General features: G+C 42.3%; 1 protein-coding gene across 4 annotated transcripts in view; it reads right to left on the minus strand.

Annotated features, from left to right (window-relative positions):
- The window catches only part of INPP5B (inositol polyphosphate-5-phosphatase B), a 117,201-nt gene extending 92,722 nt beyond the window's left edge, over nucleotides 1-24,479 (minus strand). For 3 of the 4 annotated variants that reach the window (XM_033954317.1, XM_033954316.1, XM_033954315.1), the window contains exons 1-2: nucleotides 24,389-24,479; nucleotides 6,811-6,878 (exon numbers count right to left, since the gene is read on the minus strand). In XM_033954317.1, coding sequence (XP_033810208.1) covers nucleotides 6,811-6,867 — 57 coding nt within the window. In that variant the 5' untranslated portion in view covers nucleotides 6,868-6,878; nucleotides 24,389-24,479. The remainder of the gene's footprint in view (nucleotides 1-6,810; nucleotides 6,879-24,388) is intronic. The other variant, XM_033954318.1, reaches the window with a different exon arrangement.
- Nucleotides 24,480-25,052: the final 573 nt, after the last annotated feature.

Genomic DNA, 25,052 nt, shown 5'->3' on the forward strand with positions numbered 1-25,052 from the left:
TACCCCCCAATCCCTTTTTCTTCTAGGAATCTATCCAAACCTTCTTTGAAACCATTTAATGTTTTCTTGTCTACAACAGCCTCTGGAAGCGCGTTCCATGCATCCACCACCCTCTGAGTGAAAAAGAACTTCCTAGCGTTCTAGGATAACATATAAAATAGCTCTTTTAGTCTTTAAGACAATAAGAAATAATACTCCTGCATTTATAGATAGGCTCCTGATTCCTTACAGTCCGTCAAGAGTTCTCAGATCATCTTCACAAGCTACCCTATATGTCCCCTCTTTAAAAATCATTGGTACTCGCCGTGACCTGATCTTCTTGGTTACAGCCCCAACTATTTGGAACTCACTCCCACTATATTTACGACTTGAACAGGATTTGAAAAAATTTAAAAATAGCTTAAAGTGTCTTCTTTTTAAAGAAGCCTTTAACTAAAAGTTTATTTTCCGGTTGATTCCGAATTTCATCATCTTTTATTAAATTCAGATTATCTACCCCCTCTCTTTAGATTTTCCTGTTCTCAAATTCTTTTCCTCATACCTTCCTTATGTTCTAACCTAATCTGATACTTTTTTTTTTTTTAATTGTATTTTTTTCTTTTTTCCTCCTTTCCTACTGTTTCATGTGGTTTGTTACCCCGGTTTGTCTTTTAATTTTAAAGTAATTATTTTTATTTACGATATATTTGTGATTTAAGAAATCCAATTTTATTTCTTTGTAAAACGCTTTGTATCCTGAAAAGCGTTTAATCAAATAATATAATAAACTTGAAACTTGGAGAATCGCTTGTATAGTAAGAGCAATCAAAATATTCAACAGTGATTGTTGATGTGGGGAGAGGATATCATCTAAAGCTAATGCTCTAAAAAGGAGAATATCTATGGTAAAAGTGGAGCGGATCAGTAAGATGCGTTGTATAACACGCCAGACATGTGACCAAGAATTGGAGATAAGGGGACATGCGAAGATTATATGGTGAAGGTCTCCAATGTCAGATAGACAATGCCAACAAGAGACCAAGGACCAGCACTGGACCGCCTCACATCGCCACCTGGACCGCCAGAGCAGCCACATCAAAACTCTGCTTAAGTACAATGAATGAGCATGATAATCAAATACTATAGCTAGGAGGTAAATTGGATAAAGTAGATAAGTCTGTGGCTAACTTACAAAGTACAGCTCTATCTAACGTTAAAGAGAGTGTATTGTTTCATGCAAAAATAGAAAAAAATGAAGAATTATACGAGAGTTAGGAATCTTCATTTCCTAAATTTCCCAATTACACATTTCCTTTCCTCTCTGGAGCTAGTAAGAATGTATATGAGGGAGACTTTGCAATATTCTGATTTTCAACCTGATAACTTCTATTATGTTCCGAGGGCTTCTAGGGAGGAAGGAGCAGAAGGGGAAATTGATAAACTAGCTTCTCCAGATAGTTTAGATCTATCTCATTTTCTAGAATCATCTAAAGACACAATTACAAAAATTACTACACTTTTGGTAGTTTTCAAAACAGACTTAGAGAAACAAGCTATTCTGAAATTATACTTCACTAAAAACCAGGCTTTGTTTTGTGGCCAACTAATTCTTATATTTCCTGATGTCTCTAAGTAGACTCAAATGAAGAGGAAGCAGTTCCTGGCACTTAGGCCTAAGGCCTTAGCAGTGGGCTCCACCTTCTTCTTAAAATTTTCCTGTAAATGCCTTATCTCATATGCAAGTGATAAATATGTCTTTTTAGATCCAGTCCAGTTAGAAGGTTTTCTGAAAGATAAACCGGCTCAAACAATATCCTAGGACTTATAATTTTGGTTAATTTCCAACTGGGAGGATAATTGAAGAAATGTATAGAAGTAGATGCCACATTTTGCCTACTTGGCTGTTTTTCCTTATACTAAATTTATGTTGCTAAGAAAGGTATTGTCGGTATTTTTACACCTATGGACCGGCGGAAATAAAATAATTATTTTGTGGACAGGCAAACTACTAGGACTGAAATTCCAAAACCCTGTTTAAGGCCCCGTTTCTGCGAGCTCGGTCCCCACAAATCATCTGATCCCATCCACACAAACCTCAGTTATGATTTTACATTGAATGTATTTTATTAAAATATAAAAAGAAACAATATCATGTACAATTGTCATTTTATAAATACAAATAATACAGAGCAAGGATCAACAAAACCCGTCGCCCCTCCCCTTCACATATATCCCCTCTACTATCAAGAAAACTGAATAAGCCAAATTATTACAGAATGCTATACAGAAATATCATGCTAACAGAATACCACAGTCACACATAACAGGATTAGTGTTAGGGGAGTGCAACTAAGGTAACTGCCCCCTGGTCAGATAAGGTAACTGGTCAGAGAGAGCCCTAAGCCAGCTGGAAGCTAAAGAAGCACAGCCTGGGGTTTGCAGTCCCCATTTATGTTTAACACCAGTTCTAGCAGGATATATATTTCAAATTATTTTTTTCTACCTTTTATCGTCTCTGGTTTCTACTTTCATCGTCTTTTTACTCTCTTCCTTCCAGCGGCTGCCCTTTCTGTCTCTTCAATCCAGCATCTGCCCCTTCCATTCACTGTCTGCCCTCTCCCCATTCCATATGGTATCTGTCTTCTTTCTATGCCCCTCTCCCCCTTTCCATCCATGCTGTGCCCCCTCTCCTTTTTACATGATTCATTCCAGCTTCACTGCTCTCTTCATTTTTATCTCTCCTACACCAGATCTAGCATTGTTGTCCCTCTCTGCTGACTCCTTCCCATCATAAATCTCTCTACTTTCTCATGCCTGTCTCTCCGCTTTCCCTCCTCTAATCTCCCTGCCAGCTGTTTCCTTCCTTTTTTCTTCTCCCTTCCCTCCTCCTGTCCAGCAGTAACCCCTTCCCTTCCTCCCCACCCAGCAGCATCTCTCCTTCTCCCTCTCTCCAGGTCCAGTAGCAGCTATCCCTTTTTTTTCCCCCTTGTCTAGCATCTTCCCAGACTCCTTTCCCTCCTCCCCTCCCAGCAGCATCTCTCCTTCCCTCCAGGTCCAGTAGCAGCTGTCCCTTTTTTTTCCCTTTCCCAGCAGCTTCTCAGCTTCCAACAGTGGCTTTCTCCCCTCCCAGCAGCTCTCCCCACCCGCCAGCGCAGCGATTCACCAAGGCAACCCTGGGTCCTTTGATGGGTCACGCCGCCTCTGAGGAAAGAGGAAATTGTATCATCAGAGGCAGCCGCGACTCAGAAAAAGCCCCAAGGCTGCCTTAGAGAATCACTGCGCTGGCAAGCAAGGAGAGCTGCTGGGAGGGGAGAAAGCCACTGTCGGAGGCTCCCCATGATCTCCCCCGGTCCTGTGCGGACCGGCAGAAATTTCCTGCGAACCGGCACCAGTCCATGGACCAGCGTTTGAAGAACAGTGGACTATATCATTGAATGATTTTATTTTCCTTTTTTGTAAATGTTTATGATGATGTTTCTGAATTTTTCTGAGTTTGTTATATAATTTGTAACAAATGAATAATTTTTTTTAAAAACACAAAAAAACTCTGCTTAAAAAGAGATTCTATCCTACAATCCTTAAGAGTCCCACATAGTCAAGCCACCTTCAACTGACACCGTATACAGATGCACGATGGCAGAGACCACAGCATCCGCCAAAGGTGATTTCAAGATATCCCTATCTCCCTCCAGGACGAGATAAAGGCGGGCCACAGACCGTGCTAAACGAAAATGTTTCTCGTGCCTTCCATGGCATGAGCACAATATCCTAAATATCCTGATGCATAGGAAAACAGCGGAAGCCAAGCAGATCCCCCTGAAACAGGGGGTCCATCAGATGTGAGGGCTTCTTTGCGTCTTCCTCGAAATGCAAATCTGACAAAATCTGAATAAGCTCCTGGAGCTTTTCCCGCTGAAAAATATGCACAACCGACACATCATCACCAGCTGGCGACTCCGTAAAACACCACCAGTGGCATCCATCCCCCAAAGAGGATCTTGGGGTTCCACTAAGGGGTCCAAGTCCTTATCAAGCGAAAACACCTCCCCAAAACAAAAAATCATTGTCCCACAAGACCCTCTGTTACTTGGACGAAGCTGGATGGGACTGGGTCAGAACCGGTGCCGAGGGTTGCCAAACTGGGGTGGACGCAGAGGGCAAAACCCCCCCAAAAAAAAACCCATAAAAACTGAGACCCCCGGCCGCCTGAAGATAAGCCTTGAACAAGGCTAACACAAAATATGGGGAAAAACTCCCTAGCGGCACAGCAGGACTCGCTGCCAAAGCAGGAGATCCAGCAAAAACCTGCTCGTCCCTCCAAAACAGGGGGAATGTCACTTGAGGCTATAGTGTGTAGACAAAATAGAGGAGCTTCCCGCCAAAACTCACAGAAATCCCCCCCCCCCCCCAAGGTCTGCAGTGGCAAAGAGGCTTGAACCGCCCTAGCTGTTAAAACAGGCAAGCTGGCAGTAGCAGTAAGGGAATCCCCAGCACTATCGGCGGTAAGGAAAACCTTATTTCCCTGCCTGTTGGCGACTGGGGAAGTCCGGGCTTCCCCACTGCTTGCAACCGATGCATGAAGCACTCCAACAGAAACCCTGTTTGCTGGCACTCGAAGCTGACAAAGATTCCCTTTTGCGGCAGCCAGCACACTGCAAGCACAGGCTGCATCAACCTCATGTCTGAAGCACAATGAGTACTTTTTTCCCTTTAAAAGTGCTCATTGCGCAACCCTCTATTAGCTGAAAAGAAAAAGTGCCGATTAGCAATTAAATGCAATTAAGGTCAAGGAGCAGAATGGGTTTGAACCCACAACCTCAGGGTGTTGAGGAGCTCTAACCACTGTACCACTCTAGAAATCAAAATGTAGAAAAAATGAGCCAAGTATAGGACAATCAAGCCATTGTGACATCACTGATGAGGTTGGCTCTTATTGGTGGAATGAGGCATTATGATGTCACAATACCAGCTCTGGTTACCAGAGACTGAAGCTCTTCACACTATTTATTTTTCTATACCATTCTTCCAGGGGAGCTCAGAATGGTTTACATGAATTTATTCAGGTACTCACGGATTTTTCTCTGTATGTCCAGGTAAACTCTCAATCTATCTAATGTACTTGGGGCAATGAGGGATTAAGTGACTTGCTCAGGGTCGTAAAGAGCAGCTTGTATTTGAATCCACAACCTCAGGGTGCTGAGGCCATAGCTTTAACCACTGCCCCACACTCACAAATGTCCCAGTGACCTTATTTACATAGGACAAACTTCAAGAGCCTTTTGAACTAAGATGATTGAATAGGGTTGCAAGACGTCCCCCAGACATCCGGGAAAACCCAGGCATGCCTTCTTTTTAGAGGACTGTCTGGGTTCCCGGACGGACTTTCCAAAACCCAACAGTTTTCCCGAGCTCTGGCCACGACTGGAGGGCCTCCAACAATCATGCGCGGATGACGTCACACGCATCCGCTCATGCTGGAGGTCAGGAAAAAGAGAAGCAGCTTTTGGGGGGCTGGGCTAGAAGCAAAACAGGACTGGGGACGTAATAGGGGAGGACCCTGAATCCAGGTTTGTCCGTCTTTAAATCTGGTAACTCTATGATTGAACATACTGCAGATCCAGTGTGCACACGGAGAAAGTGGAAGCTCCTCTTGCCAAACACTGCATGAGTCAGCAACACAGTTTGCACTGTACAATTTATTAGTTTCAAGTTTATTAGGTTTTTATATACCGCCTATCAATGTTGTCTAAGTGGTTTTACAATCAGGTACTTGAGTATTTTTCCCTCTCTGTCCCGGTGGGCTCGCAATCTATCTCGCAATGGGGGATTAAGTGACTTGCCCACGGTCACAAGGAGCAACGTGGGGTTTGAACCCACAACCCCAGGGTGCTGAGGCTGGAGCTGCACCACACACTCCTCCTCTTCCCTAGTATAATCTTTTGTAAACCGCATGGAACTTATGATTATGCGGTCTGGAAATTTGTTCTTATGTTATAACTGCCTTTTAGAACTCTTTCAACCGCAATGTATGATTTAAAGTTTGATTGTATTTCTGAATTGCTTGAATTTGTGCTCTATTCCTGTTTATAACAGGGACGATTAATGTTGTTGTTTAGACACGTCTATGTTATATGTGGTCATCGCAGGGAAACAAGATATAATGCATGTGATATGGAACCCGAATAGTTGTATGCGGTCTATAAATTTTTTAATAAATAAATTATAGCAAAGGTTCTAAGCGCATGGCATCAGTCTAAACTGACGTGCCAATTTATAGAATCACCCTGTGGGATCAGTGGTGATGTTAGGGGGGCAGTCCGCCCCGGGCATGGTCTTCCTAAGGGTGGCAACTTTCTCCTCTCTACCACCCCACCCCCGCTCCTCTTCTTGCCGTGTGCAAGTTCCCCATGCCTTCCCCTTACCTTTTTTACTTCTGCAGACCTGCGCCTAGCAAGTGACGTCAAAGGGAGAGCCGACACCGACGTGAGCATGCTGCTCACACCAGAGAAGTTAAAAAGGGGAGGGAGCGTGCGGCAGGGGGAGGGGCACCACCGTCCAAGGCGCTGCTCACTCTTACTACGCCACTGCGTAGGATATAAAAAGAAAGAAAGGGAACCGAAAAATAAAACCAAAAGAGGAAGCTACAAAGAGGACCTTCTCTAGCTGACACAGGTCTTTCACTATTTATTTCTGCCCAAGGATATTATCTAGGATTATATATTTTGGGATAGACATTGTTGTATAATTTTAGCACATACACCCCCTCCCCCCCATTAGAAGGAACCAGAAGGAACCAGACCACAACAACTATTATTGATTTATCAAGGATATTATCTGGCAGGTCTCTCCTTCTGCGAGAGTCTCTTGAATAGCGATTGACTCATCCATTTCCCTCCAGGCTGAAAGAAAACATATTTCAAAGTATCTTTTTAGGGTTTGCATTAGAGACTTAAAAAGGAAAATAAATAAATAAATATATACATATATATATATGTGTGTGTGTGTGTGTGTGTGTGTGTATCTTATCATGCTACTGGGGCTTGCGCTAGAGAATGACATAGGGACAAATTTTTCCCTGTCCCCGCAGAAACTCAATTTCCCATCCCGTCTCTGTGAGTTCTTTTCCTGTCCCTGCCCCATTCCTGCAAGCTCAGTCCTCATCCACACAAGCCTGAAACACTTGAAAATCATAAGTATTCGAGGCTTGTGCAGTTAAGGCAGAGCTTACGGGAATGGGGAAGAGACAAGGACAGCAACATAACTCGTGGGGATGGGGAAATTGAGCTCCTGCGGGGACAAATTTGTCCCCGTGTCATTCTCTAGCTTGCGCACATCCGTGAAGCTGAAAGCTATGCCGTCAGTAGTTTCACTCCCAGCAGGGCCTCCCAAGGCAGACAGGTTTCAGCGGAGATGTCGGACCAACAATGTACCACCCATCTGGGCAGCAGCAGATGGGCAGTGTTGGAGGCGGAGGATCGCGTTTGAAGCAACAACATAAAATTTATACTGCGAAGAAGAAAGGCCCGACAATCTACTTCTGTATTCTACCACAAGAACTAGGACTCGGCACGACTCGAATGCACCTAACATATTGTACAGTAAGATGATGTGATTCCCACAGGCTATAAATTGTGCATCCCATCCCCCCACTTCTGCAAGATTTGGAACCCATACATTATATATATGAATTTATTTTATTTATATACCAGTTATAGCCTAAGTGGTTTACATTCAGGTACTCAAGCATTTTCCCTGACTATCCCGGTGGGCTCACAATCTATTTAATGTACCTGGGGCAATGGGGGATTAAGTGACTTGCCCAGGGTCACAAGGAGCAGCATGGGATTTGAACCCACAACCTCAGGGTGCTGAGGCTATAGCTTTAACCACTGCACCACTCTAGAGATCAAAATGTAGTGAAAGTGAATCTAGTATAGGACAATCAAGCTATTATGACATCACTGATGAGGTTGGCTCTTATTGGTGGAATGAGGCATTATGAGGTCACAATACCTGCTCCGGTTAATAGAGACAGAAACCTTTCACACTATTTATATATTCAGTTTTCTATACTGTTCTCCTAAAGAGCTCAGAACAGTTTACATGAATTTATTCAGGTACTCAAGCATTTTTCCCTGTCGGTCCCAGTGGGCTCACAATCTATCTAATGTACCTGGGGCAATGAGGGATTAAGTGAATTGCCCAGGGTCACAAGGAGCAGCATGGGATTTGAACCCACAACCTCAGGGTGCTGAGGCTGTAGCTTTAACCACTGCACCACTCTAGAGATCAAAATGTAGTGAAAGTGAGTCTAGTATAGGACAATCAAGCTATTATGACATCACTGATGAGGTTGGCTCTTATTGGTGGAATGAGGCATTATGAGGTCACAATACCTGCTCCGGTTAATAGAGACAGAAACCTTTCACACTATTTATATATTCAGTTTTCTATACTGTTCTCCTAAAGAGCTCAGAACAGTTTACATGAATTTATTCAGGTACTCAAGCATTTTTCCCTGTCGGTCCCAGTGGGCTCACAATCTATCTAATGTACCTGGGGCAATGAGGGATTAAGTGAATTGCCCAGGGTCACAAGGAGCAGCATGGGATTTGAACCCACAACCTCAGGGTGCTGAGGCTATAGCTTTAACCACTGCACCACTCTAGAGATCAAAATGTAGTGAAAGTGAGTCTAGCATAGGACAATCAAGCTATTATGACATCACTGATGAGGTTGGCTCTTATTGGTGGAATGAGGCATTATGAGGTCACAATACCTGCTCCGGTTAATAGAGACAGAAACCTTTCACACTATTTATATATTCAGTTTTCTATACTGTTCTCCTAAAGAGCTCAGAACAGTTTACATGAATTTATTCAGGTACTCAAGCATTTTTCCCTGTCGGTCCCAGTGGGCTCACAATCTATCTAATGTACCTGGGGCAATGAGGGATTAAGTGAATTGCCCAGGGTCACAAGGAGCAGCATGGGATTTGAACCCACAACCTCAGGGTGCTGAGGCTATAGCTTTAACCACTGCACCACTCTAGAGATCAAAATGTAGTGAAAGTGAGTCTAGTATAGGACAATCAAGCTATTATGACATCACTGATGAGGTTGGCTCTTATTGGTGGAATGAGGCATTATGAGGTCACAATACCTGCTCCGGTTAATAGAGACAGAAACCTTTCACACTATTTATATATTCAGTTTTCTATACTGTTCTCCTAAAGAGCTCAGAACAGTTTACATGAATTTATTCAGGTACTCAAGCATTTTTCCCTGTCGGTCCCAGTGGGCTCACAATCTATCTAATGTACCTGGGGCAATGAGGGATTAAGTGAATTGCCCAGGGTCACAAGGAGCAGCATGGGATTTGAACCCACAACCTCAGGGTGCTGAGGCTATAGCTTTAACCACTGCACCACTCTAGAGATCAAAATGTAGTGAAAGTGAGTCTAGCATAGGACAATCAAGCTATTATGACATCACTGATGAGGTTGGCTCTTATTGGTGGAATGAGGCATTATGAGGTCACAATACCTGCTCCGGTTAATAGAGACAGAAACCTTTCACACTATTTATATATTCAGTTTTCTATACTGTTCTCCTAAAGAGCTCAGAACAGTTTACATGAATTTATTCAGGTACTCAAGCATTTTTCCCTGTCGGTCCCAGTGGGCTCACAATCTATCTAATGTACCTGGGGCAATGAGGGATTAAGTGAATTGCCCAGGGTCACAAGGAGCAGCATGGGATTTGAACCCACAACCTCAGGGTGCTGAGGCTATAGCTTTAACCACTGCACCACTCTAGAAATCAAAATGTAGTGAAAGTGAGTCTAGTATAGGACAATCAAGCTATTATGACATCACTGATGAGGTTGGCTCTTATTGGTGGAATGAGGCATTATGAGGTCACAATACCTGCTCCGGTTAATAGAGACAGAAACCTTTCACACTATTTATATATTCAGTTTTCTATACTGTTCTCCTAAAGAGCTCAGAACAGTTTACATGAATTTATTCAGGTACTCAAGCATTTTTCCCTGTCGGTCCCAGTGGGCTCACAATCTATCTAATGTACCTGGGGCAATGAGGGATTAAGTGAATTGCCCAGGGTCACAAGGAGCAGCATGGGATTTGAACCCACAACCTCAGGGTGCTGAGGCTATAGCTTTAACCACTGCACCACTCTAGAAATCAAAATGTAGTGAAAGTGAGTCTAGTATAGGACAATCAAGCTATTATGACATCACTGATGAGGTTGGCTCTTATTGGTGGAATGAGGCATTATGAGGTCACAATACCTGCTCCGGTTAATAGAGACAGAAACCTTTCACACTATTTATATATTCAGTTTTCTATACTGTTCTCCTAAAGAGCTCAGAACAGTTTACATGAATTTATTCAGGTACTCAAGCATTTTTCCCTGTCGGTCCCAGTGGGCTCACAATCTATCTAATGTACCTGGGGCAATGGGGGATTAAGTGAATTGCCCAGGGTCACAAGGAGCAGCATGGGATTTGAACCCACAACCTGAGGGAGCTAAGGCTGTAGCTCAAACCACTCCACACTCACTCCCTTTATTTTTATTCCGCTTACACATACTAATTTAGGCCCCCTTTAATCAAGCTGCATAAAGTTTTTTTTATTGCAGACTGCTGCGGTACAAGCTCCAATGCTCATATAATTCCTATAAGCGTAGAAGCTTTTACCAGTGGTCTGCGATTAAAAAAAACCCCTTACACAGTAACATAGTAGATGACGGTAGATAACGACCCGAATGGTCCATCCAGTCTGCCCAACCTGATTCAATTTAAATTTTTAAAATTTTTCCTTCTTAGCTATTTCTGGGCAAGAATCTAAAGCTCTACCCGGTACTGTGCTTGGGTTCCAACTGCCGAAATCTCTGTCAAAACCGACTCCAGCCCATCTACACCCTCCCAGCTCTTGAAGCCCTCTCCAGCCCATCCTCCACCAAATGACCATATACAGACACAGACCGTGCAAGTCTGCCCAGTACTGGCCTTAGTTCTTCAATATTTACTATTCTTTTCCGATTCTAAATCCTCTGTGTTCATCCCATGCTTCTTTGATCTCTGTCACCGTTTTCCTCTTCATCACCTCTCTCAGGAGCGCATTCCAGGCATCCACCACCCTCTCCGTAAAGTAGAATTTCCTAACATTGCCTTTGAATCTACCACCCCTCAACCTCAAATTATGTCCTCTGGTTTTACCATTTTCCTTTCTCTGAAAAAGATTTTGTTCTATGTTAATACCCTTCAAGTATTTGAACGTCTGAATCATATCTCCCCTGTTCCTCCTTTCCTCTAGGGTATACAGATTCAGGGCTTCAAGTCTCTCCTCATACATCTTCTGGCGCAAGCCTCCTATCATTTTCGTCGCCCTCCTCTGGACCGCCTCAAGTCTTCTTACGTCCTTCGCCAAATACGGTCTCCAAAATTGAACACAATATTCCAAGTGGGGCCTTACCAATGACCTGTATAGGGGCATCAACACCTTCTTCCTTCTAGTGGCTCCGCCTCTCTTTATACAGCCCAGCATCCTTCTGGCAGCAGCCACTGCCTTGTCACACTGTTTTTTCACCTTTAGATCTTCGGACACTATCACCCCAAGGTCCCTCTCCCTGTCTGTGCATATCAGCTTCTCTCTTCCAGCATATACTGTTCCTTCCTATTATTAATCCCGAAATGCATTACTCTGCATTTCTTTGCATTGAATTTTAGTTGCCAGGCATTAGACCATTCCTCTAACTTTTGCAGATCCTTTTTCATATTTTCCACTCCCTCTTCGGAGTCTACTCTGTTACAAATCTTGGTATCATCCGCAAAAAGGCAAACTTGATCTAAAGCAGGGATCTCAAAGTCCCTCCTTGAGGGCCGCAATCCAGTTGGGTTTTCAGGATTTCCCCAATGAATATGCATTGACAGCAGTGCATGCACATAGATCTCATGCATATTCATTGCAGAAATGCTGAAAACCCGACTGGATTGCGGCCCTCAAGGAGGGACTTTGAGACCCCTGATCTAAAGGGACCTTAGCCAGTTAACTCTGGTTTACCTTACCTTAACATTACTTATCATAAAAAACCTCAATTCAGACATTTAAAAAAAACATTTCTCTAAGAGAGACTAACAAAAGGCTTTCACAAATAAATGCGTCCTCGACAACTTATTAAATGGCATCTCTTGGGTTTCTCCTATTTTGTCTATGTGGGGAAATCCAGTGAGAGCTTCCCAAACTTGTCCTGAAGAGGCAAGAATTAGCTGGGTTTCCAGGCTATCCAAAACGAATACGCATGAGATACATTTGCCAATACAGGCCCTCTTCTACCAAACTGTGGTAGAGGTTTCTACTGTGGCCCGGAATTCTATGAGCATTGCAACTTTTTGAGCGTTGGAGCATTTAGCGATCCAGGCTGCAGTAGAAACATCTACCACTACTACTTATCACTTATATGGGACTGAAATGCGTACACAGCGCTGTACATTTTGACATTTATAGACGGTCCCTGCTCAGAAGAGCTTACAATCTAACTTGGACAGACAGACATGACATATAGGGTTGAGGGATGCAGAACCCAAGGTGAGAGGAGTTAGGAGTCGAAAGCACTCTTAAAGAGGAGGGCTGACATTTATAGACAGTCCCTGCTCAGAAGAGCTTACAATCTAACTAGGATGGACAGACATGACATATAAGGGTTGAGGGATGCAGAACCCAAGGTGAGAGGAGTTAGGAGTCGAAAGCACTCTCAAAGAGGAGGGCTGACATTTATAGACAGTCCCTGCTCAGAAGAGCTTACAATCTAACTTGGACAGACAGACATGACATATAGGGTTGAGGGATGCAGAACCCAAGGTGAGAGGAGTTAGGAATCAGAACCACTCTCAAAGAGGAGGGCTGACATTTATAGACAGTCCCTGCTCAGAAGAGCTTACAATCTAACTAGGATGGACAGACATGACATAGAGGGTTGGGGATGCAGAACCGAAGGTGAGAGGAGTTAGGAATCGAAAGCACTCCCAAAGAGGAGGGCTGACATTTATAGACAGTCCCTGCTCAGAAGAGCTTACAATCTAACTAGGACGGACAGACATGACATAGAGGGTTGGGGATGCAGAACCGAAGGTGAGAGGAGTTAGGAGTCGAAAGCACTCTCAAAGAGGAGGGCTGACATTTATAGACAGTCCCTGCTCAGAAGAGCTTACAATCTAACTAGGACGGACAGACATGACATAGAGGGTTGGGGATGCAGAACCGAAGGTGAGAGAAGTTAGGAGTCGAAAGCAGTCGCGAAGAGGCGGGCTTTTAACTGGGCCTTGAACACTGCCAGAGACGGAATCCGCCATAGGGATTTGGGCAGCTTGTTCCAAGCATAAGGCCACAGCAAGGCAGAAGGGATGGAATCTGGAGTTCGCAGCTGAAGAGAAGGGTATAGATAGGAGGGACTTACCCTCACTGGGGGGGGGGGTAGGGACGGTCAAAGGGGGAGATAAGTGAAGAGAGATAGTGAGGGGCAGCCGAGTGAATACATTTGTAGATCAGTAAGAGGAGTCTGAATTGTATTCGGAAATGGATGGGAAGCCAATGAAGTGACTTTAGGAGAGGGGTAATGGAGTCTAGCGGCTCTCCCAGAATATGAGTCGTGCAGCCGAATGCTGGACGGATTGGAGGGGAACCACATGGTTAAGCAGAAGGCCTCAGAGTAGCGCATTGCAGTAGTCTAAGCGTGAAGTGATAAGGGCTTGGATAAGTGTTTTGGTAATGTGTTCAGAGAGGAAGGGTTGGATTTTGGTAATATTATAGAGGAAGAAGCTGCAGGTTTTAGCCTCTACTGTGGCTTAGTGAAAGGGGGAGGGGGGACAATGGATATACTGAAAACTTGATGGCTGCAGGTCCAGCATAAGACTGGCTGGAGGGGGGGAGGGGAGAGCAGGGGCCTCTCCCAAATAGAGAGGTCAGGTTGGGGGCCTCATGGCATTTCATGTTTGTTGAGGGTGGGTGGGTCATGTTGGTTCAGCAAGGCCATGCCAGATTTAGGTATAGGCATCACAGGAAAAAGCCTAAAGCACCAAATATCCTGGCTAAACAGGAGCCTCATTCTCTGTGATCTCTGGAGGAAAAATCCTTCCCTCCCCATCACCTGTGGCAGGGGTCTCAAAGTCCCTCTTTGAGGGCCGTAATCCAGTCGGGTTTTCTGGATTTCCCCAATGAATATGCATGAGATCTATGTGCATGCACTGCTTTCAATGCATATTCATGCACTGACATGTTACACCCAGCATGCGATGCCTACCAGACCACCCTGCCCCCTCTACGGCCAGACCTCAGTCAGGAGCGCAGATCTGGGAAGCCCTAACCTTCCCATGAACACACACATGAAGGTCTCTCTAGAGACCACAGGTGTCAAAGTCAGTCCTCGAGGGCCGCAATCCAGTTGGGTTTTCAGGATTTCCGCCATGAATATGCATGAGATCTATTAGCATGCAATGAAAGCAGTGCATGCAAATAGATCTCGTGCATATTATTGGTGAAATCCTGAAAACCCGACTGGATTGCGGCCCTCGAGGAGGGACTTTCAAGTTTCAAGTTTATTGGCTTTTAATATACCGACCATCAGCAAGTATCTGGCCGGTTTACAATAAAAAATTTGAAGGAAAAATAAATAGATAGTGTAATGAAAGGATAGATTTTCTGTCTCTGTCTATGAAAGGACACATTTTAAGTTTTCTGTCTCTGTCCATGCTGGAAGTAATCAAATGTAGAATGTTGGGTGCTTACTCTCTTAATGGTTTGGGAAGAGGTCATTTAATTTATGTTAACTAGGTTAGTTGTCTGAGACATGAAGGCTCAACCCCCCACAGCTCTTAACACCTTTAAGATTTAAACAATGAAGTACATATCCTGCTCACGCACCCCTTCCCCTCTCTTGTCCATCCCCCTTTTGTTTTGATGGTTACCACTGACCCATGTAACAGATATATAAATGTTTTGCAGACTCATAATAAATCAGGCAAAAATCTCTTTAGAATACTGGCTACCTATATTTCTTTCTAAGGGGAATTGCCTCCAGATGACAGAATATTTTGCAGAACGATTTCGGGGCCTAGAAACGGATCTTGTTCGTTTCAATTTGGGGGCTCGTCCGGGATGGACTTGACATTACCAATATTTTGTGAGTATTTCTGAATTTTGAATTCTGTTCTTTAATACTCACAGGTATTGGCATCATGTTCCAACCCTTTATTTAAATTGCAGGGTTTTCGGTAAACCCGCCACGGTTATTGTCCTTTTGGTAAGGACAAATATTAATGTGGAGTTTTCGGTAAATTCCCGCCGTGAAAATCCATTCTTTCGGGAAGAATGAAATTAAGTGAAGACTTTTGGAAAGTCTCTATTGTGGATTTATAGAAACGTCTGCGCATTCTGTCATCTGTGCTATTCTTTGCATGCGCTTTCTCGTCTATTGCTTAGATAAGATTTTATAGAGTATAAGATTATATTGTATATTATTAATGTACCTCGCTTATAAGGTAAGGTAAGCGAAAATTTCTGCATTGTTATATTGTTTTTGTTATTGAAAAAAATTCCTGCATTGTGATATTGTTTTTCTAATGGGTCATAAAGACACTTAGGATTTTCCACCTCCTAGACAGATGAGACTTTGTTCGCTTCAGTAATAATAATAATAATGGTAATGGCTTTGTTCTTCTATACCGCCACAATCTTGCGACTCTGGGCGGTTTGCATTTAAGAGAGCTGGACATTCAGTGATTTACAATATGTGGAAGGAGTACAGAGTACAGAGACTATTAGGAATCAAAATTATAAAATATAATGTTTGCTAAGAATTTCGGAGCTGACCTGTAAAGAAAAATCACAGCTTTCCTGGAAAAAAAAAAAAAAAAAAAAGGGAAAAAATTACAATGTACAGTTTGTTTAGAGATTCAGAAACAGCAAGAATTAGGATTTCAGAGAGTGCTCGGTGAGGTTCTGTTTAGGTGACGTATCTGTCCAATAGGGTAGTTTTTATGAGTTTTCTAAAGGCATTGTAGGTCAGTTCGGCTTTATTAATGTGACTGTCTAGCCAATGTTGTGGTTTATTTGCTTGGAGCATGAAGGTTCTGTCCAGAAAGGTTTTGTATTTACAATTGGTTATGCTTGGGTTTGTAGAAACATATGCAGGAGAACTTGAATAATATTCTTGCCTCGACTGACAGCCAATGCAGTGGTTTGTGATGGGAGATGACATGGTCATTCTTTTTTAATCCATATATCAAGCGGACAGCTGAGTTCTGAATGATACCCAAATAAACGATATTACAATAGTCCAGGGTAGAAAGCACTAGTGATTGCACTAGTAATCTAAACGAAGGTCTTTTATATGTAGCGTTGAATTGGTAATTTTATCCGTTGGGCTTGCAAGGAAGATTTTTGTTTTTTTCTGTGTTAAGTTTCAGTTTGAAGTTGCTTGTCCAATGTTCTATTTCAGTCATTATATGAGTAATGTATTTTGAGATTTCATTTGTTATGCTGTTAGGATGGAGATGTCGTCTGCATATATTGTGGCGGGGCCGGGGTTAAGCCTAGCGCTGGCAACCCAGCTCCCGCCCCAGGCGTGGGGACCAGGCGCTCCCAGGAGGATTCCCACTGGGAAACAGTGAAATAATTAGTGGAGGCTGCGTTAGTGGTAAAGTTCAGCTTTTCTTTTATTTCCCTCAGTTTGCAGCACTGGGGTTCCAGCAGTCCCTCTGTGTTGAGGAGACTTGGACAAAAGCATACTTTCATACAGTCCAGCCTGCTGTCCAGGCAGAAAAGCCAAAAAATAAAACCAAAAACGTTTTCTCCTGATTTTGCTTTTTCTGTTTGAGAAATCTTTAGGAGGCTTTAGCACTGTCCCACCTGAGGCCCAGTGCCCCCACTGCCCCGGACTCCCAGGGTAGGGTTGGGGAACTTTATTACCCAACCATTTCAGACTGCTCTTAAGGGTTAAGAATTCTCAGGACTCTAAGTTCCGTGCAAGCTTTCGGGAGAGGTTAATTACAGGTTCTCACCTCCTTCTTCCTCTCAGGCTCTAAGTAATTTATTCATACTAGTTCACAGTTAGACTAAGGGAGAAAGAACGCTATGGTTTCTGTCCTTGCCTCTCTGCCTTGCCCTACCTGTTGGCTCTTGGTGATGGGTACAGGGTTGCTGGGCAGTTTCCTGGGCTTAGGAATAGGGACAGCCCTTTGCAAGGCAGGGTTTAAAACCGGGTTTAAACTGCTGACAGGCACTTCCCTGTCACAATATGTATTGGATCAGGTTTGGTTTTTGCAGTGGGTGTCCTAGAGCTGATTCTGTGGCAGTCTTTGTCCTTTGTTGTAGTGACAAGCAGGCTGTTTGTAGGCCAGCTGAGAACTTTTCAGCAGTGACAAGCAGGCTGTTTGTAGGCCGGCTGAGAACTTTTCAGCACTTGTCTTTCCCGTATGTGTTTGCACTGCTTATAGGTTTAAATTTCTGCCTTTTCTTGTGCTGTGTCGCCGAAAAAAAAAAATAAATAAATAAATAAATAAATAAAAAATAAATTCCGTTTTAGGTTTCAGGTTTGTTTGGGGAACTTACCGAAACAAAATGAAAAAGGGTAGAAAATACATTTGTGTAATTATTAAAACGGACTATTATACTCCAAATGCGTCTTTAAAAAGAAAGGCCTTCAAGCTAGTTTTGAATTTATCAAGTGATGAACTTTATTAGTATGCACGGTGCCAAGGTGTTTTAAAGAGGGAATGGATAACAGGTTTTGATAAGAAGAATGTAATGTGCGATGCAGGTTGTGGGAGATTAATAACCTGTTGATGAAATCAGGTAGACCGGAAGCTATGGTTTTATGTATCAAGTTTCAAGTTTATTATGTGACATGATCAAATTTTTGAGCTTTTAAGGTAAAATGATTTTAATGGCAGTATTTTGAATAATTTGGAGGCAATTGTCTTAAAGAGGGTCAGGATAAATTAACTTTAATTAATACAGGGGCCAGAATTAGTTTTACAGATAGAGCAAGAAAGATATGGAAATTTGTGAGATTCAAGTTTCAAGTTTATTTTTAACTTATTGAATAGCTTAATTTAATTTGCTAAGCGATTTACAAATCAAGTTTCAGGTTTATTATTTTTGATTAATCGCTTAATCAAATTCTATAGTCAAATAAGGACAATACAATACAAAACAAACTTTAAATAATAACATTGGGTAAAAACTAATACATAATATTTTATACTCATGACATAGGGTAAGATAAGGGTTAGAAATATAATTGATAAAGAAAAGTAAAACAAAGGAAAAAATACATTAAGGGAATCAATTAACACATAGCATAACACAGTAAAATAACATCACCAAATTAAGAACTATTTAATTAAATATTAAAAGCATCTTTAAAAAGAAATGTTTTCAAATTGCTTTTAAATTTTCCTAAATCCTGCTCATTCCGCAGATAAATGGGAAGATCGTTCCAAGTTTGAGGAGCAGTTACAGAAAAAAAAATAAATTGACGTCTAGTGTTAATAATTTTAAGTGATGGAATGGTTAATAAGTTTTGCTCATTAGACCTCAGGGTTCTGTTTGAATGATAAGGAATTAAATGTTTAAATATGAATGCTGGGGTCTTATGAAGAAGAGATTTAAAAAACAAGCAGACAGAGTTTGTACGTTATCCGAAATTAACTGGAAGCCAATGTGCATCTATCAAAAGGGGTGTAACATGGTCATATTTTCTAGACTTAGTGATGAGTTTAATGGATATGTTCTGACATAGGAATTTTGCAATAGATCGTATCCTACGTAATCTGTAAAATTTAGATTTAATTATAGTGCTAATATGATCATAAAAAACAAAAGGTGTACACATATGCTTATTTATAGTAAATTACATGAGCCTGACATATTGACATACAAACTAACAGATGCATAAGGAAGAAAGGGCAGAACTACAATTGTATTAATAGAACACAAGGGAAGACGTGAATGATGAGGGCAATAGGAATAGGGAATAAATAAATTAAAGGCGTCTTTAAAAAGGAAGCTCTTCAGATTGCTTTTAAAATGGTTTAGGTCATTTTCTTCTTCAATAATTCTTTATAATTGTTTCTAATCCTACAAGTTTATATCTTGGTGAGAAAAGTGGCACACTCACCCCTGAGATAGAAGGGAAGTCCAGAAACTAAACAGAAATTTTCCTACAGACCAAAGTGCCAGGTGCCAAGAGCTAATTCAGTGGGAGAACTAATTCAGAATGAATTTACCTACCTATTTTACTTTCAGTGATGGAATTGTTAAGAGTTTTTGATTAATGGATCTTAAAGAAAGTGATATACTATGGGGAGTAAATAGTTATTAATGAATTGGGGTTCGTTCAAAGACAGTGTTTTAAAAACTAAAAGTAGGATTTTAAAGGTAATGCGATGAGTAACAGGAATCCAATGTGATTCGATTAGGATTGCACACAGAGCTTGATAGGTGTGGAAGAGGCTTAATGAGTCTTAGTGCCCATGCAAATATGGATTCCCTACTTATTCAGACTTTCCTTTCTAACCTCCGTTCTCCTTTGCAGATTCTGGTCAAACAAATGATTTCAGAATGGCCCACTAGTTCTCGTGCATAATTTCAGATTGAAAAAAGGAGCAGTGCGGGGTTTGAACCCCCAAGCCTCAGGTTCCTTAGGCTGTAGCGCTAACCACTACGCAACACTCTCCTACGCTTTGATATCTCTAAGCCTTGGGAAATCCTGCATTATTAGGGCCAGCTACCTACCTGGGGACCGCGCCTGTCCGCTCCTCGCGGAAGAAGGGGTCACGGGTTTCGTAACGGGCGGGCCCCTGTCTCCGATTGAGATGGTAATAATCCATCCAGAAGTACTGGATGTTTTAATTGCGGAGACCCTGGTCACTGGCTTAATCAATGCCCATCTGGCCGGTGCCCAAAGCCGCCCTTCGGACGGACTTTGGTGCAAAGAGGGGAAACCCTGTATACCAGCTGCCCTTGTTATTGTTGACATGTTCTCCCGATAACCTGAAGTTTTTTCCCACTACAAATGAAACTGCTCAGACTATGGTGAACATTTTACTTCGCGAAATCATCCCTAGGTGGGGATGTCCCACACACATCAACAGATAATGGTCCTGCTTTCACTGCCAGAGTATGCAAAGATTTAGCTATCGCATTCCGCATTGAGTGGAAATTTCATCTCCCATATCACCCACAGAGTTTCGGTATTGTCGAACGCATGAACAGGACTATTAAAGATAAAATCTGGAAAGCCACAGCTGGCACATTTGTGAATGGAAAAAATTCCTTCCTATTGTTTTAGCTGAAATTAGGATGTTGCAAAATTAAAATGTGTTTTTCTTTTCTTTTTCTTAGCAGCGGTTCGGATATATGCATGCCCATCCCAGTTTTGGCACTAGGATATTTCTGGTGTTTTCCAGGGATCCTCTTTGTCACTGCAGAGATAAAGACGATCCAAAGAGACATTAGCTTTTCTAAATATGAGATGGTTATGATATGCATTTCATCTCTGTTTTGTTTTTCTATAACAATGTGTTTATTTGCAGAGTTAAATTCAGCCCTGAACACTTGACAGATGGAAGAATAATGCCGACGCCTCAAAATTTGTGTTTTATGTTGTCTGTGCTATGTGGTCTGTCTCTTGTCTATTTGTTTTAGTTTAGGGGGTACCCCAGGATATATAATATTGGCCATTTCTAAAGCTAGCTCTTTTCCCCAATTTTTTAACTAGCCAAATTGCACATTGTTCTTTTTTCCCTATAATTTGCATATGCTAAATGTAGCTTAGTTAGGGGTTATATTTTAAGAAAAGGTTTTATTCTATATCTATACAGTGTTTATTCTATGGTGCTCACTTGATATGAACCATTCAGTACACATTTCTGACATAATTTTTTAAATACATTCAGTACAGAATTATGGTCTCTCTGAATTGCCATAATAGTTATATGCGGCACACAAAAACATATCTTTTTGAAATGTCTGATTAAGAACCTTAAGTACTTGAATATTGTCTCTCTTTTGCCATAACTATAACAAGTAAATGTATTAATATTGTCACATGTTGCCACATTCAGTACAGGCAACCTGGTCTCTCTCTCTCTCTCTCTCTCTCTCTCTCTCTCTCTCTCTCTCTCTCTCTACATTCAGTACAGGCAACATGGTTTCTCCTCCATTTTCTATCTCTTATTTGGATCACACTGGAGTACAGCTGCTGAATGATATCGGGACTCTTTTCAAATCCCTCCCTGTATGCACAGACATCATTTCATCTCAAGGGTGAACACCACTAATTTCCAGTGACTTGACTGATCCTGTGCAAACATCCTTTCATTTCAAGTGTGAACCTCATCAGTTTAAAGAGACTGCCGGTTCCTGCTGGACTAATTCATCTTCCTGCACCCTGACTGCAAAGACTTTTCCACACATGCTGTACACAATGTTTCCTGTTCATCGGAGATAGCCACCTTCCTAAGAACGCTTTGCTGTACAATTCCTCCTATTTAACCTATTCTATGGACATTTCAGACTTTATTTCATATGCTGTACATCTACTACCTCTTGGTATGGGCAATGAGACATTTCATAAGCTGCTGAACTTTATTGAACAACTTAAGTAAACCTCCAAAGAAGTGAACCATACTATCACTTTTGAAAATGGACAGATTGCACAAAATTTGCTCCGAGATGCTCATGTCTCAAGTTTGGGAACTTTTCTTTGAGTATTCGCCCACTGCAGACCATGTATTTAATGTTTTAATTCACCCTATCATTATCTTAATTATTGTACAAATTTTGCTATGTATTGTTATGATTCTCCTTTGCTGTAGAGTGAAACACGTGTACATTTCTTTTCTCACAAAGTTCCCTCTAGCTTTTAAGGCAGTTATACATGAATTTCCAGTATCTTCTCTGACACTTGCTAATTTGGTTCTAATTTGGTTTTAATTTGGCATGGCCTATTGCATTACCATTACCAGGGTCAGAGATAATATTATCCCTTATCCCATACTTACATACTCTCTTATGACATCTTTGTATCTTTTTGCCTGGGCCTCCTGAGAAAGTTTCCTACAACCCTTATGCACGTTCACTCGCTCAACGACGGGTAAGATATGGGCATACTGGGATCCCCGCCCAGATTATGGCCTATACAACCTAAGACAGAGGTTTGAACTCATAATGGGAACTGTTCATCTTCATAGCTTGGAGGACAGCTATGATATACTGTTAAGGCATAAGCGAGGCAAGCTGGCTAAGTGTACCACAAGTTTGCTTTCATTTCAAAGAATATGGAAGATGTCAGCATAGCCGTTGCAGGCGTTCAGCATTTTCGGTTGGCATAGCTGGTGTCACCAAAGGCCTATGGGAAATTGTATCAATCTGACTCTGGCATGGCGATGCAGATAGACCCTGAGGGCAGGAAGACGGTTTCAAGTAGTCCTGATTAAATCATGATTAGCTAAAATGTGTTAATGTATTAATCAGAAACTATTGTCTGAGGCATACTGGAAATTTAACTACAGCCTAGTAATTATAGGTATGCTTCACTGTTGCAGCATTAGATTTTTCTTTAGGTGATATTTACTGGCTCTGTGGAGACCTCCGGCTCCGTGTTAAACTACTCAGCCAGTAGATAGGCCAGTGCACTTTAGCTATACATAGATGAGATAGGGGTCCCAGATGAATTCAAGGCCCGAGACCAGGTTAAGGCTAGGTTTGAGTCCCTTATTACTATCAATAAGAATGTTGAACTTAGACCTTCTTATTGTTATAATCTTTATTATTATCTGCTTATGTAATTTTAGACTGTTCCTGTGCTGTTTGACTCATTGCAGCCCCTAAAACCCCTCCTCAAGAGACATATCTAGAATATCTCTCCCTCCACGCTCATGCTGTGCATTTATGACGTCATTTTCATGACGTAAGAGGGGATTGTAATGAAAGGATAGATTTTCTGTCTCTGTCTATGAAAGGACACATTTTAAGTTTTCTGTCTCTGTCCATGCTGGAAGTAATCAAATGTAGAATGTTGGGTGCTTACTCTCTTAATGGTTTGGGAAGAGGTCATTTAATTTATGTTAACTAGGTTAGTTGTCTGAGACATGAAGGCTCAACCCCCCACAGCTCTTAACACCTTTAAGATTTAAACAATGAAGTACATATCCTGCTCACGCACCCCTTCCCCTCTCTTGTCCATCCCCCTTTTGTTTTGATGGTTACCACTGACCCATGTAACAGATATATAAATGTTTTGCAGACTCATAATAAATCAGGCAAAAATCTCTTTAGAATACTGGCTACCTATATTTCTTTCTAAGGGGAATTGCCTCTAGATGACAGAATATTTTGCAGAACGATTTCGGGGCCTAGAAACGGATCTTGTTCGTTTCAGATAGTTTAGAAATAATCGAGGTGTACACTGAGACAAACTTGAAGGTGAGGGAAAATGGGAAGGATGGGGGGAAAGTTACATGTTAAAAGAAGAAAGGAGAAAGAGGGAAGAGGATAAAACAAATAGGGTGGGATCGCTTTATAAAAGCGGTTGGTTAAATATGGAAAAAAAGAAAAAAAGATGAAGAATGGAGATAAGGGGACAGAGCGGATTTTATGAGTCACCACAACCAGCTGCCCCTTGGCACCTTTCATTTGTCGCCCTGGACCATAAATGTGCCAGGTTTCTTTAGGAAGGTTTTATTCCATGCCACTAAACTCATCTGTTTACTTTACACAGAAGCAGAGATCTGAGGCAACCAGCAGAATGCCCTAAGTGACAGCTTCATCAAAAGGGGGAAAAAAAGGTCCAATTACTAATAATAATAACGAGGAGGAAAACATAATTAGGCAAAGACGTGCCCTTTAATTTTAACTGGCAAATGAGCACCGGTGCGGAAAGTGGCCACATCACAAGCTGGCATCTTTCCCTCTGCCAACAGGCCACAAAATGGGACCCGGGACCGTCCGTCTGCGAATGTGCAAAAGGTGCAACGCCAGCCGCAGGACGGTATCCAGCGCGATCAGCGGTGCGAGCGGATTTGAGCATCGCGCGCAAGCCGAAGAAAGAGGCGCTTTACCCCTTCGGCAGCTCAAGACGTGGCACTAAACTTCAGGCTGCAGCCGCGGGCCCAGTCCGCTCAGATCTCCTTTGGAGCCGCAGCAGGGCGGGGGAGAAAAGCATCGGCCGCAATCCCCCCTCCCCCCGACCCGTCATCCGGTTGTCAGACTGCAAAGCAAATCTCAGCTTCTTAGACGTAGCTCCAGCCCCCCCCCCCCCCCGGGACATTTCCAATCCAAGCACCGTAAACCGCCCCCCCCCCCACCCCCATGCTGGAGACTTACCCCCTCCCGCAAGGGCTATTCTTCTTCACAGCACCATTTCCAGTGTCCCAGGCCAGGATTAAAGCCATCGGGGGAGGTTGGGGGGGGGGGGCAGGAGGGTGGGCCTAGCGGAATTACGGCATTTCCTGACTTTTCAGACAATGAGCGATTCTTGGGGTTTGTTAGTAATCCGTTCCCAGTAACGTGAGTCTGGTCACCTATATGATTACTCACGTCTTTCTTGCTCCTAAATCACAAATTTTTTAAAAATGCAGAGCTTAAGTCCACCGAATTAAATGGCTGCTGTGATTTATTCAACCTTTGCATGCTGGTTAGTTAATTAAAAAACAAAATAGCATATAAAAATTGATCAACTCACAACAGCCATTTAATGAGGCATATATAATGCCCTGCAGTGCAGTAGAAACCTCTACTACTGCTACTTATCACTTTTATAGCGCTGAAAGGCATACACATATATAGATGGTCCCTGCTCCGAAGAGCTTACAATCTAACTTGGACAGACAAACATGCCATATAGGGCTGGGGATGCAGAACTCAAGGTGAGAGGAGTTACGAGTTGAAAGCACTCTTGAAGAGATGGGCTTTTAACTGGGCATTTGATTAGGTACATATTATATATACATATCTATCTATATCAGTGTTTTTCAACCTTTTTACACCC

Source organism: Geotrypetes seraphini, chromosome 8 (assembly GCF_902459505.1).
Source record: "Geotrypetes seraphini chromosome 8, aGeoSer1.1, whole genome shotgun sequence".
NCBI classification, from domain to species: domain Eukaryota; kingdom Metazoa; phylum Chordata; class Amphibia; order Gymnophiona; family Dermophiidae; genus Geotrypetes; species Geotrypetes seraphini.